The sequence below is a fragment of the Myxine glutinosa genome, unplaced genomic scaffold (assembly GCF_964187855.1).
Source record: "Myxine glutinosa unplaced genomic scaffold, kmMyxGlut1.1 SCAFFOLD_2582, whole genome shotgun sequence".
NCBI classification, from domain to species: domain Eukaryota; kingdom Metazoa; phylum Chordata; class Myxini; order Myxiniformes; family Myxinidae; genus Myxine; species Myxine glutinosa.
Window position 1 is genome coordinate 17,759 of NW_027618676.1, and position 15,155 is coordinate 32,913.

Consider the following 15,155-nt stretch of genomic DNA (forward strand, 5'->3'; position numbering starts at 1 on the left):
GTTTTTCAGGTGAAAGAAGGCTGTCTTTGTGATCTGTTTAGTGTATTTGTCAAAGGAGAGGGTTTGGTCAAAGATGACGCCAAGATTCCGGAAGAGAGGGGAGGTGGATACTGGGATACCGTCGATGTTGAGGGCAAAGTTATGGGTGGATTTTGTGAGCGTTTTTGGGCCAATGATGATTATTTCAGATTTATCACAGTTAAGTTTGAGGAAGTTGATTTGAATCCAGGATTTTATTTCAAAGATGCAGTTTGTCAGGATAGAGTGGGTGTCGGTGGAGACGGACTTGGTGGAGATGAAAAGCTGGATGTCATCGGCGAAGCAGTGGAATTGGAGACCATGACGGCGGATTAAGTGACCGAGGGGGGACAGGTAAAGGATGAAGAGGAGGGGGCCAAGAACTGAACCTTGGGGGACACCTTGGGGGAGGGGAGCAGTGGGGGATTTGCAGTTATTCATGGAGATGAACTGGCGTCTGTCAGAGAGGTATGATTTAATCCAAGAGAGGGCAGTGCCGGTAACGTTAAAGGTGGATTCAAGTCGGGTGAGGAGGATGGTGTGATCGATGGTGTCAAAGGCAGCGCTGAGGTCGAGGAGGACGAGAATGTTGAGGTTGCCAGCGTCAGAGGAGAGGAGAAGGTCGTTGGTGATTTTGAGGAGAGCAGTTTCAGTACTGTGGTTGGAGCGGAATCCGGATTGGAATGTTTCATACAGGTTATTGGCAGAGAGGTGATGTTTGAGTTGAGTGGCTACAGCGCGTTCCAAAACTTTCGACAGAAAGGGTAGGTTGGAGATGGGTCTGAAGTTGTTTAGGGTGTCAGGGTTTAGACCAGGTTTTTTTAGAATGGGGGTAACAGCAGCAATTTTGAGGGATGGTGGGACGATGCCTGTAGACAGGGAGGAGTTTATTGTTGCAATGATAAGTGGAGAGAGAGCAGGGAGGGAGGCCTTGACAAAGCTGGAGGGGATGGGGTCAAGAGTGCAGGTGGCAGTTTTCATTCCTATGAGGAGTTCAGAGAGGTCAGTCGGGGAGACCGGGGAGAATTGAGACAGGGGAAGGCACGATAAGGGGGGGCAGGTGGTTGGAGGGGGAGCGGGTGCGGCGGTGGTCAAGCTGTTGTAGATGTTGTCAATTTTGCATTGGAAGAAAGAAAGGAAGGAGATGCAGTTGTGTACTGTGAATGACTGGGTGGTGGTGTCCAGGGGGCGGAGGAGTTTGTTTATTGTCGAGAAGAGTGCTTTTGGGTTTCCGGAGCCAGAGTGGATAATTTGAGAGTAGTAGGCGGAGCGGGCGTGGGAGAGGGCATCTTTGTAGTGTTGTAGGTGGTCCTTGTAGGCTTGGGAGTGAACTGTGAGACCTGTTTTATTGCGGAGTCTTTCAAGTTGGCGAGCACGAGTTTTCATCAGGCGGAGTTCAGGGGTAAACCAGGGAGCAGAATGGGTGAAAGAAACTGTTTTGGTTTTTACAGGCGCAAGCTGGTCAAGGCAGGAGGAGAGAGTGTGGTTGTAGTAGTCAGTGAGGTCGGAAGGGGTGTGGAGGTCAATGAAGGGAGAAGTGGACATTTTTTCAGAGAGGGTGGATGAGAATGAGGTAGGTGAAAGAGCGTTTAGCTTACGGAAGTTGATAGTGCGATAATGTCTTGGTGTTTGGGTGGAGATGTTGATGGTCATAGTGATGGCTAAGTGGTCAGAGAGGGTGAGGTCGGAGCCAGAGAGATGGTGCAAAATTAATCCAGTGGAGCAGACAAGGTCCAAAATGTGACCATGGATATGCGTAGGAAAGTTGACATGTTGAGTGAGGTTAAAGCAGGTGAGTAAATCAGTGAAGTCAGTGGTTATTGTGGAGTCAGTGGAGTCCATGTGGATATTGAAATCACCAAGGAGGAGGATTGAGGGGGAGAGGGAACATAGCTGGGTCAGAAAGTAGGAGAAGTCAGACAGGAATAATGGGTGTGGTTTGGGAGGGCGGTAGACGACAGCCATGACTGACTGCGTGCGACCAGAGAGTTTAAAAGCCAGGTGTTCAAAGGATGAGGATGAGGCGATGGGGATGAGGCTGGTCCTGATGTCTTGACGGTGGATAACGGCAATTCCACCACCTCGGCTCTCCGAGCATGGTTTATTGACGTAGGAATATCCATTGGGTGTGGTGAGGTTGAGCGTGTAGTAGTCCAGTGGTTGTTGCCAGGTTTCGGTGAGACAGAGAAAGTCCAGTTTGTTATCCAGGATGTAGTCGTTGAGGATGAGGCATTTGTTGTTGAGGGACCGGGTGTTGAACAGGGTGAGCTTGATGTTGTTTTGAACAGCGGGGATGAATTCAGGTGATTTAGCCAGGGTTCGCAGGCAGGAGGTGCGATTTTGTGCGTTGCCGTGACTAGGTGCGCTGGGACGATGAGTGGGAGTGCGACCAGAGGACGGGGATGGAGTGACCTGATTGTACATATACAAACTTATGACCGGAGCCACGGTGAATGTACCTGGGTCGTCGGAGGAGTCCATTTGATTTGATGGCAGAGATGCATGATGGGGTGGAGCGGGTATTGAGCAGAAGGAGCCTTGCGGCGGAGTACCGCAGAGCCATGCCAGGCAGGAGCGGAGAGGCGAGCATGAGGCCAAGGTTGAGGAGGTGAAACAATGGTCCCAACGCACGGGAGCAGGCCCAAGGAAACGAAGGAGCCAGGTAGGTGAAGCCAGGAGCAGAGTCGGGACCAAGCAGAGGGCAGACAGGAGCAAAGAGACGATCACGAGGCCAAGGTTGATCACGGCAAAGCGGGAAATGCAGCGGCAATCAACCGCCGCCGCTACAAATCAAGATCACGGTGGGAAAACCACCGCCACACCGCTGCGAAGGACACAACCCACGAGAGCGTGCCCGATGAAACAGCGAGCAGGCGAAGGAGCCGGGTAGGCGAAGCAGGGAGCAGAGCCGGGACTATGCGGAGGGCAGACTCAATGGCCAAAAAATCCGCACGTCCACCAAAAAAGCAAGCCACAGACAGTGGCCCAGTCGAAGAAGCGGCGAGCATGTGACGCCTGCGTCCTCTTCAGACCGGACCGGAAGCGGAACTTATGAATGTTCTTGAGATTGAATTGAGATTGAGATTGAAAAGACCCTAAGGACCCAAAAGTCCTTAATGACCCAAAAGACACGAAAGGCCCCTGAGGACCCAAAACACCCAGATGACCCAAAAGTCCTTGATGACCCAAAAGACCCAGATGACCCAAAAGTCCTTGATGACCCAAAAGACCCAGATGACCCAAAATTCCTTCATGACCCAAAAGTCCCCAAGGACCCAAAAGACCCAGATGACCCAAAAGTCCTTGATAACCCAAAAGTTGCCAAGGACCCAAAATACCCAAGAGTCCCCAAGGACCCAAAATACCCTGAAGACCAAAAAGATGCAGAAGACCCAAAATACACAAAAACCCAAAATACCCAGATGACCAAGAAGACCCAAAAGTCCCCGAGGATCCAAAAGACCCAAAAGTCCCAGAGGACACAGAAGACCCAAAAGTCCCCGAGGACCCAAAAGACCCAAAAGTCCCTGAGGACCCAAAACACCCAAAAGTCCCCGAGGACCTAAAAGACTCCGTGGACCCAAAAGATCCCCGAGTCCGGCAGGCAGGTATGCTACAATGCCGTGAAGAGCAATTAAAATTTGGTACAACAGCCAACGGGCCCACTAGTGTAATGAAATGTGTGAGGGAGTTATAACAATGTGATAATCTTACTATAATTCACCAAATGTCCGTCTGTCTGTTCGAAGGTACCGTAAAAACTGCTGAACCGATCGCAAAGATATTTTGGGTGGGTAATCCTGGGATCTCCAGGAGTAAAATAGGCTATTTAGTTTTCCCAATTTCGGCTTTAGTCTCCAGCATTCTCATGTTTGGACTCCCGCATAACATTCGCGTTCGCATAACGTTCATTGTGACGATGTTCTCATTGTGACGATGTTGTGACGATGTATGTGTTCACGGTAGTGTTTGACGTGACGGTGTGAACGTCATTTCGTAATGTTTTTCGTTTCGTAATCCTTTAATGAACGTTTAATGTTTAATGAACGTTTAATGCCCTTCGATGCCACAGGGCCACATGCGCGCTACACTGGACGGGCCAGCGTGTACCTTGCTGATTCTGATTCTGATTCTTCTGATTCTGATTTTAATTTTTCCCATGTTTATGTATTTATTTTTCTGGAAGTATGCCCTGGAAGTTCCACTACTTTCAGTCATATTTTTGACAGTTGACTTTGTTATTCTCTGTCTGTCTGTCTGCCCAAGAAGACCCACCATTTCTGCCAGATGTAACGCTTTGCAATTGGCCAGCTTGTTTCTTTGTTTGTCACTCACCTACATGTCACAATTCTAAACTGATCATCATGAAACATTACCAAGTTGTAGAGGTAGTCAAAACTGGGAAGCCTACGGATTTTGAGGTCCAAGGTCAAAGATCAACTTGAAGTCCAATTTCTAAAATCGTCATGTTTCATCCGATTGACTTGAAAGTTGAATAGGATTTGCATATAGTCACTGAATTGGGAAACCAACTATTTTTGAGGTCAAAAGGTCAATGCAACGTCGAGCTTCCAAAATTAACCATTTTCATCTGAAAAATCGTCAATTTTCATCCGATTAACCCGATAGTTAAAAAGCAATTTCATAGTGCCTCACTGAATTGGGAAACCAACTATTTTAGGGTCAAAATGTCAAAGGTCAACTCAAGGTCAAACTTCTAAAATCATCAATTTTCATCTGAAAAATAATAAATTTTCATCCGATTGATCCAAGTTATGATTAAGATGTCAATTTTAATCTTAATGAAATGGACAATTTGATGTCTCCATGGCAACTTTTATTTTTGGGGGTTGGGGTGGATTTTGCAAGTATCGTGCTCTGCACGATGTCTTTCTTGTCTGTTTGTCTGTTTGTCTGATTGTCAATCGCCTACAGGTCACAATTTTAAACCGATCTTCACGAAACTTCACCAAATGGTAGAGTTTGTCATGAGGAAGAAGCCTATTGATTTTGAGGTCAAAGATCACAAGGTCACCTTGAGGTCAAATTTCTAGAAATTACCATTTTTCATCCAATTGACTTGAAAGTTGAACAACATTTGCACATTGGGTCACTGAATTGGAAAACCTTTGCTCTAAGTTGTCAATTGGAAAACTAACTATGTTGGGGTCAAAAGGTCAAAGGTGAACTCAAGGTCAAACTTCTAAAATCATCAATTTTCATCCGATTAACCTGAAACTTAAATAGCAATTGCATCGTACATCATGGAATTGGAAAGCCAACTATTTTGGGGGTCAAAAGGTCAAAGGTCGACTCATGGTCAAACTTCTAAAATTACCATTTTTCATCTGAGAAATAGTAATTGCTCATCCGATTGAACCGAGCTTTGATTAAGATCGTCAATTTAAATCTTAATCAAATGGACAATTTGATGTATCCATGGCAACCTTTTGGGGGGGGGGGGGGGGGTATTCTGCAGAAACATTACTATTATTCCATTGTATAATGGCCAAATTTGTAATGCTAAGATTTAACTTGTACTGAGCTAAATCCATTAAAACAAATGATGATTTTTATCAATGTTTCAGAAATGGAGGTGGCGTGTTCATCTCAGAGGTGATACGAAGTGACTCGACAGAGACTTGTGCAAAACTCTCACCCGGAGATCAGATACTCATCATTAATGATGATGATGTGAGGAATGCTTCTCAAGAAGTCGTTGCTGACATCCTGAAGGTACAAATGTCATCCCTCTATTCGTTCACAGAGCAGCAATGGCAGCACGAGTGTGCTGACAAATTGAAAGTTAAGTTAAGGATTACAGCACCTTCAGAAGGTATTCACACCTTGAATTGTTGTTATACCCTGAATTAAAAATTGATTAAAATTTTAATTTTTTTGTCATCGATCTACCCAAAATACCCCATAATGACAAAGTGGAAACATGTTTTTAGGAATCCTTACCAATTTATTGAAAATTAAATACAGAAATATCTAATTTACACAAGTATTCAGCCCCCTGAGTCAATACTTCGTAGAAGCACCTGTGGCAATGATTACAGCTTTGAGTCGCTTTGTGTATGTCTGTATCACCTTTGCATATCTGGATTTGTGGAGTTTCTCCCATTCTCCCTTGCAGATTTGCTCAAGCTCTGTCAAGTTGGATGGGGAACATCGGTGAACAGCAATCTTCAAGTCTTTCCACAGAATCTCAATGGGATTCAAGTCTGAGCTTTGGCTGAGCCATTCAATGACATTCACGTTCTTGTTCTGAAGCCATTCCAGTGTTGCTTTGGCTATATGATTGGGGTCATTGCCCTGCTGGAACGTAGATCTTTGCCGCAGTCTAAGGTCTTTTGCACTCTGCCGCAGGATCTCCTCAAGAATTTGCCTGTATTTGGCTCCATCCATTGTACCCTCGATGCTTACAAGTCTACCAGTCCCTGCCACTGAAAAGCATCCCCATCGTATGATGCTGCCACCAACATGTTTCACAGTGGGGATTGTGTTAGATGGGTGATGAGCTGTGCTAAGTTTCTGCCAGACTTAGCGCTTTGCATTCAGGCCAAAGAGTTCAATTTTCGTCTCGCCAAACCACAGAATCTTTTGCATTATGCTCTCAGAGTCTTTCACGTGTTTTTTTGCAAACTCCAGGCATGCTGTCATACAGTATGCCTTTTTTTTTGGGAGTGGCTTCCGTCTGGCCACTCTCGCATAAAGCCTAGATTTGTGAAGTGCTGCAGAGACTGTGGTCCTTCCGGCATGTTCTCCCATCTCAGCCAAGGAACTCTGTAGTTCTATCAGAGGGGTCATTGGGTTCTTGGTCACCTCCCTGACCAAGGTTTCTCGCCTGGTTTCTTAGTTTGGTTGGACAGCCAGCTCTATTTCCATAGACTGGGTAGTCCCATATGCCTCTGGTTTCTAAAGATGGAGCTCACTGTGCTCTTTGGAACTTTCAACACTCAAGAAATTGTTTTATACCCTTCCCTAGATCTATGCCTCATCACAATTCTTTCTCAGAGTTCTACGGACAGTTCCTTGGACTTCTTGGTAGAGTTTCTTCTCTGACATGCACTGTCAACTGTGGGACTTTATATGGAGAGGTGTGTTTCTCTCTAAATGAAAAACCCTTATGAAGGGAAAAAGAGGAGAACAACATCAAAAAAAGTACAATCAATTGAAATGGCCAGAGGTGGACTCCAATTGAGTTGAAGAGACATGTCAAGGATGATGAAAGGAAATTGGATGCACCTGAGCTCAATTTAGAGTAAAATAGCAATGGGGTTGAATACTTTTGACTCGAGACATTTCAGATTTTCATTTTAATTAATTTGTAAAAAAAAATTCAGTTTGACATTATGGAATATCATGTGTAGATCAGTGGCAAAAAAATATCTCAATTCAATACATTTTTAATTCAGGCTGTGACACAACAAAATGTGAAAAATTCAATGGGTATGAATACTTTCGGAAGGCACTGTACATCTCAAATTTAGCCAACATATTGTGAATGTTTTTATATCAGTAACCCTTCACCTTATTATGAATGTTGTGTATTATGAACACTTCTCTGTCTTGTCTCTTTTGAATCTCGTACTGTTTTGGTATTTTTTAGATTTTCAACAATTAAAGTAGTATAAGGATTTGATTACCATCCTTTATCTCTCACATTCTTGGATCCCAAAGCTATCGTTTTGAGCAGGTTGTATGATTCATTTACTGTTTGTCTTTTCACACAAGTTACGTGTTATTAAGTCTCCCCTATTCTCCTTTAGCATAAGGGAAGATTTAATGCTGTTGTAGGGTTTATTTATACAATTGGCACCCCCGATTATTTTATGGTACCCTGGAGTTTCTTCGATCTCCTAGGTCCTAGGAGTAGTTAACCACCATCTTGGAGCCGTCTGGGACTTTCGGAATGAAAGTTTTCTGCAATAAATGGAATAAAGCCTATGTGGGGTTGACATTTTTTGACCTTGACCTAATTTTTAAGGTCTTGACCCAATTATAGACATTTTTACATTTTTCACCATAACTCGACTAAGCTTCATCTGATCGTAACAGATTTGACCTCTCTCGATAGATAGCCTAGAGCAAGTCACACTTAAGCTTGATTTAAATCATATCCATCAGAGGTAAATGTCAAGCTTTTTGACCCCTAGGAGTACTAAATCACCATGTATGACTTACTCCCTTTTTTCTGCCAATGTCTGAGCTGCATCTCAGATCCGGCTGGAAATTTCGGAATCAAATTTTGCATCAATAATGTGAATGGAAATTATGTGGGGTTGACATAATTTTTTGACTTTGACCTAATTTAAGGTCATAACCTAATTATACAAATTTTAACATGTTTCACCATAACTCGACTAAGGTTTGTCTGATCAGAATGCAATTTCCCTCTGGATAGCATATAATAAGAGGTATTTATTCTTAATTTACATCATACTCTCCTCTGAGTTAAAGGCCAAGGTCAAGTGGTGGTCTGAAAAAGGTAATACATTTTTTTGTCATTGCTCAATTTTGACAATGTGAAATCTTAAAGACCCCTTTGTCTTCCAGGATGTAATTGCATCATAATAGTGTAGCTGCATTGAAGTTGAGCACCTGATATTTGATTGGTGTCCCTGACCTAAATTTTTCGTATTGTGACCTAATTAAGGAAAAAACAAATTTTTGATCATAACTTGAATAATTATCTTCTGATTTCCATGTTGTTGAGTTTTCTGGATAGATTGTAGATGGGGACACCTTTTGGTTCACGAGTTATCAAGTGACCACTATATCCGTCACGTGTGTGCGTCTGTCTGTGTGTGTGTGTCTGTCTGTCCGCAGCATAACTACCCGATGATATCATCCGATCTTGATGAAACTTGGGTGGGAGGTTGATATCATGATCTAGTTGTGTCCTGCCTAGAGTGGGCGTATTGCGCCAATTGTGGGCGGAGCCACGCCAGAAAAAGATGTCTTTTTAGGGGGTAATCAAGTTCAAGCTACATCTTCTCCGAGGGGTTTGGTGGAATCTGACAGGGGTTTCGATATTTGGTTAGGCGAATGTCATGTGTCTAGCCTCACGGAGCTCGATTTTTCATTTTTATTTTTTTTCATTTTATTTATTTTTATTTATTTATTTTTTTCATTCCATTTTTCACCGAATTTTCGGTATTGTGTAGCTAACTAACCTCATAACTGATTATACATTATTTTCTATCTCTTTTCAAGGTCAGTAACCTTCGTTTTGACATTTCCGTGCCTGGCCTGTCTGGGCCTGTTTCGGTTATAGTCCGTCCTTTGTGATTGAATACCGCTCGCTCGTGAACCATCGTCGTCTCCTGACTTGTTCTTAATTTACACTTTATTCGTATTCGTTGACGGTCAAGGTCATATGGTTCGTGGGCATCATGAGAGGCTTGCCTTTGCGATCACTTTTTGATCACAGATATCTAGTTTAAATTGCAGACGTATGATGTGGGATACATATTTTAAAGTTCAGTTGTGTTCTGTGTCTGTGTGTGTGCAGCATGCGCAGGGTGAGGTACGCATGCTTGTAGCAAAGCCACGCAAAAACTCATGGAATGTGGCTGGCAGATCCTTTCCAGGAGAGGTATGGTTTGCACACAATTTTACCCCTGGCTGCCGACTGACCATATACTTTTCCCATAGCCTGCCATACCTTTTCATCCCAAGTAGGTGATGCCTGATTCAAGTGCAATGATGTGAATGTAAACAAAAAAAAAACTCATTCAGACATTGTTACCTTCACCAAAGGGTATTGTTGCATCTGGATCCATTTAGTAGTTTGTTTGGTTGTTTGTCTGTTTGTCTGTCTGTCTGTCCACCATTAATGTGCTAATATATGCCACAAATGCCACCTGGTGGTAGCCAGTATTAGACGTCATATTTTTCTAAAATCAAGTGCCTCAATAAAGTATGTACAATGAGAATGTGAGTATTTTACCAGAATGGAGCAAACGTGGATGTCACCAAAACTCACAAAATAAGTTCTTGGGCCTACGTCGAGGTTCCAAACCTGGTTCTACACCTGGTTCCAACCCCAATACTAGCCTTAAGTTGCCATCCAAAGCCAGTAGACGAGCACATACTTTAGCCTTACTCCGGTGCACATACTCCAGCACGTACTCTGGCATGAGCTACGATAAAAAGATAAATTGCAGGGCCGTGAGCTGCAGCACATTGCTCACTGAAGGTGGGCTGAGAAGAGTACTCCCACCCTATAAAGGATGTACTATTAAGAATGTGAATATGAGTTTAAAGCATGTGTATTTTTGAACATGAGTGGTGTTAGATGGAGGAAGTAGCGAAGGCAGTTGATGAAAACAAGGAGGTTTGGAAGAGGATAGAGGGAGACAACCGGATGCAGGGTTGTTGCATGTGTGTGGGCAAAATAAGAAAGCAGCAAGAAGAGTTGTGGATGAGGCGAGCAATAATATGGAAGAGGAGGTTACAACGAGTTGGAAGAGGATGGTGGGAAGAAGGTGATTATAAATTGGCTCATGACGGGATGAGGATATTAAGGACATGAAGGGGAGTGCGGGGGTGGGAAGGGGGGGGGGGATTAAGGATGGTGGCAGGAGGGCGGCTAGTGACAGAGAGGGGGCAGTATTGAACATGTGGAAAGGATATTCAAGGAGCTGTTGAACCGAGGAGGAAGCAAGGGTGAGCTGGCGCTTCCGTGTTATGTAGAGGGGAAAGGGAAGTTGGTGGATATCACGTAGGAGAAGGTGCAGATAGCAATAAAGATGATGAAGGGAAGAGTGCCAGGCATTGATGCGGTGTGTACACTGTACAGAGATGATAATTGCAGTGGGAGAAGTCAAAGTCAGTTGGACGAAGACGTTGTTGAATGTATGTTTAAGAGAGGGTTCAGTTCTGGAGGATTTGAGGACATGGTTAATTGTGCCGAAATGGAAGGGGAAGGGCGATGTTCAAGATCCGAGGAAGTACGGGGGCATAATGCTCCTAAGTCATGTCATGAAGGTACTGGAGAGGATTCTGGACCGGAGGATAAGGAAGAGTGTGGAGATGGAGACCGGAGAAGAGCAGCAGGGGATTAGAAAGGGTCGGGATGTTCATGAACGACAGATGGGATGTTTGTGCTAGGACAGCTGGTGGAGAGGAGGTTGGAGGTGCAAGGTGAAATGGCATTGGGATTTGCAGAACTATAGAAGGCCTATAACAACACTGAGATGGATGGGAGTGCCGGAAGCAGAAGCTAGGTTGATGGAAGGGATGCACAAGGGAATGAAGGGGAGAGTTTTGGTTGATCCTCGGATGTCTGAGGAGTTCAGTGTGAACATTGGTTTGAAGAAGGAAAGCGCTTTCAGCCCACTCATGTTTATCTGGTAAGGAGGAAGGTAAACATGAAAGATATTCTGGGGAAGATATTGTATGTGCACGATCTGGGTGTTGTGGTGGAGAGTAGGCGAGAGAGACAGGAAGTACTGTATTGGGGGAGTGGATGAAGGCATTTGGGAAGCATGGGCTGAAGATGAGCATGGAGAAGACTGAGGTGATGTGGGTCCAGCAGCAAAGAAAATAATTGAGTATCAGGTTAGAGTAGAATGATATCAGACAGGGAAATAGGTTTGAGTATCTGGAGGGTGGAGGGATTAATGGCAGACAGAAATATATCAAGGAAATTAAAAGAGAAGGTTGTGATGTAGTGTGGCCGACCTTTACGGTCTGGAAATGGTGGCACTGACAGAGAACAACAGAGCCTGCAGGTTTGCAAGAACAACTGGGTCAGGAGGATTGTGGGAGTGAAGAGGGTGGATAGAAGGAGGATGGATGAACTGAGGAAGGAGATTTGTGTAATGCCAGCCGAGATGGGATGGACACATGGTGCAGATGGGGGAAGAGAGAATGGCAAAGAGAGCGGATAGGTTGAGGGAACAAGGTAGAAGGAAAAGAGATAGACCATGGTTGAGATGGGAGGATTGCATGAAGAGGGATGTCAGTAAGGTGGGGGTTGGTGAAGAGTGGAGAGAGTTGGCTGAGTACAGAAGGAAGTGGAGGAGTATAGTGGTCAAGGCAGGGCAGGAGCTTGGTGCCATTGGACCTCACCCCTTATAAAGGGAAGAGGAGGAGCAGAAATGCATCCATGAAGTCCATACTATTAGAACGTGCGTATGTCTAAAAGTATTGTTACGTTTGTGGGGGGGGGGGGGGGGGTTGGGAATGATTACCTTAGTCCAGGTAGAAGTGTATAGATTACCATGCTCCGAATGTTGCGATGAAGAAGAAGAAACCCCATGTGCCTTAAGTATGGATCCGTTAGACCATATGTCGTGTAAGAGTTTATCATTGTTCCCATGACGAGGAGTGGGGTTATGTTAATTAGTTAGGGATTAATGGTAAATCCCCTGTATGTAATTGCCTCTGTTATTTCCCCGTTGTTCTTTATGACAATGCAGCACACACACAAGCCAAGCAATCGTGCATTAATAACATTAAATATAGCAACCAGAACAAGACGTTGAACACATCAAGCAGGCAGGGCCGTAAGACCACGCCCCGGAGAGCAGTGATTGGTTAGGATTGTCGAGCAACGAAGAGAGGGACTCACTGGTTGGAGCAGGCACGGGTGGCGTCGGATGATGTCAGAGTCATGAGTACAAAGGAGTTGGAGGGCCTACATTTTCTCTCTCGGCTTCTGGATCTAAAAGTGAACGGGCGCCGATAAGCTCTTGCGTTGGGACACGCTCCTGCGTGGGACATTGATACAAGGGAGCGAGTGCACGAACGGCCACTGCCCATATCGAAAATCCAGCGGAAGAGGATATGCGCAAGAGCCAAAATGTCCACGTCTGCTCGCCACCAAAGTGAGGACCCAAGAGGATAACTGTGACTGCACGGCACCAATGTCCCAACGCAAGAGGATTGTGGCTGTGACCATTCACCTTCAAGGTTCTCGCTCCAGATATATCCGCCTTCCACAAACACCAGGTCCCGAGACAAGAGGATGCACAACCACACACACACACACACACAACACACACGAGTGTGTGGTTGTGCATCCTCTTGTCTCTTGGGTCCTGGTGTTTGTGGAAGGCGGATATATCTGGAGCGAGAACCTTGAAGGTGAATGGTCACAGCCACAATCCTCTTGCGTTGGGACATTGGTGCCGTGCAGTCACAGTTATCCTCTTGGGTCCTCGCTTTGGTGGCGAGCAGACGTGGACATTTTGGCTCTTGCGCATATCCTCTTCTGCTGGATTTTCGATATGGACAGTGGCAGTTCGTGCACTCGCTCCCTCGTGCTGGCTCTCGGCTGCGCTTGGCTCGTGTGCGCCTCTGTGAGGAGAACCTTTCGGAGCTTTGGGGAGCCTTTGCCGAGTTGAAGGAGGGGAGACTGTGCGACTTGGTGCTCTTCGGAGGAGCTGAAGTTCGTGTTGTGCTGGCTGGCCCGGGATTGAGCGCTGAGACGTTTGGCTGCCTGCGGCACAGCCCGATGCTCGCGTGATTGACTGGCGCTATTGGTGGAGCCCTTCAATGTGCGGTCCTTTCATCGACTGATCCCACCAAAGTGCTCGTCGAGGCCGGAGCTAAGTATCAGGCAAATGCACCTCACGACATTTTGTTACGTTCATTATTTTATCATCCCCTCGTGTTGTATACGAATCCGTGAGGAAGGTCCCTCGATTAGGAATTTTAGTTTACCGTGCATTCTTTTGTTATCCACATTCCTTTCAATAAAGCCGGTATTTGTACATTTTAAAATCCGTGTCGGTTTGAATTGATTAACAGGGTCGAAGACGTTCGGTGGAGTCCGTACAGGTAAGAGTTTCGCTGCCCGCATCCCCCGCGCGTATTCACACCGCCATTGGATTGAACGCCTTGGAGTGTAAAGCTCGATCGGCTAATCCGTTCACCCCAGGAACACGACAGTATGTAATGTGACTGTCTATAAAATACATGATGCAACGGAAATCTCCACAATAAAACCGAAAAGGTCTGTTTGTCCGCTGTATGAACATAACCTTTCATGATCAATGCATCACCTACACGCCACACAAACACACCACACAAACACACCACACGCAAACACCACACCAAATACACAGCACAAAACAAGTCCTGACAACAGCCTACAATCTCTGATTGCTCTTTCTCGTTATATCTTGGAATTGGTACAAGCAAATACTAACGTATGGGGCAAGTTATTTGAATTTCTGCTGAATTGAATTGAGGACCTTCTAGCTCACTTATTTAGCCATCACCATGGCCTAGAATCAATCAGCTTGATGAAGTTTGCCTGTTTTGTTACATTCACTTGTTATTGCATGAACCTCTTGTACAGCTGAGCATTGTTGGATTACGATCCATGTTCCCTCCATCCTTCTTTTTTTATCTCAGAAGGCCAGTCTGGCCATTGACGTCCTCCCTGCCAACCAACGAGGGAGCCCTATGGAGAACCACTTATCAGCATCCTCACTTAGCCCTTGTGCAGATTCCATAATGCCATCGTATGTCTCATATTTACAAGGAAGATTACCTGCACCTTCACAGTCCAATAACACTACTATTTGATCTTAAATTGTCCCCTTTACCAGCATCTCCTTTCCTGTTACTTGTGTCTGAGTTGATGTTTTCCTCATCCAAATCCACTAAGGGATTTTCATCCTAATCTCATTGTCCTTATTGTTCAATAAAAATCTTCCTTTCTCAACAGCCTGGGGCAGTACCGGACTGTGGTCCTGCAGCGTGGCTCTGATGGTCTGGGCTTCAGTATTGTGGGTGGCATGGGCAGCCCCCATGGTGACCTTCCTATCTATGTAAAAACTATCTTAGAAAAGGTGGGCATTGTAAATAGCCATCATTGGCATGTGGCCTTTTTAATTATATATTTGCACTTTATTTTGATATTTTATGAATGATTCATTTCTTCTTTAACGTCCAACAACTAATACTGGCAGATGGGACAGCCAAATAAAATGGCCATCCGATGGGCATTACATACATTGATGCCATTTCCTACATGTAAAGCACCAGACTGACAGTTTGTAGATGGGTCGGGATTCAAACCCAGGCTCGACAACTGAGAGGCGAGTGTGCATTCCTGTAGAAGTCTAGGCCACCCTGTCGAACCTAGAGTGGCACTGGGATTATTGAAACCC

The 15,155-nt window shown here is 45.0% G+C and overlaps 1 protein-coding gene across 1 annotated transcript in view; it reads left to right on the forward strand.

The window, feature by feature from the left end:
- Positions 1 to 15,155, forward strand: part of LOC144889320 (multiple PDZ domain protein-like) — a gene marked incomplete at its 5' end in the record, with an annotated part of 36,595 nt that overhangs the window by 16,551 nt on the left and 4,889 nt on the right. The window contains 4 exon segments of the mRNA XM_078769446.1: positions 5,607 to 5,754; positions 9,539 to 9,622; positions 14,395 to 14,504; positions 14,711 to 14,834. Coding sequence (XP_078625572.1) covers positions 5,607 to 5,754; positions 9,539 to 9,622; positions 14,395 to 14,504; positions 14,711 to 14,834 — 466 coding nt within the window.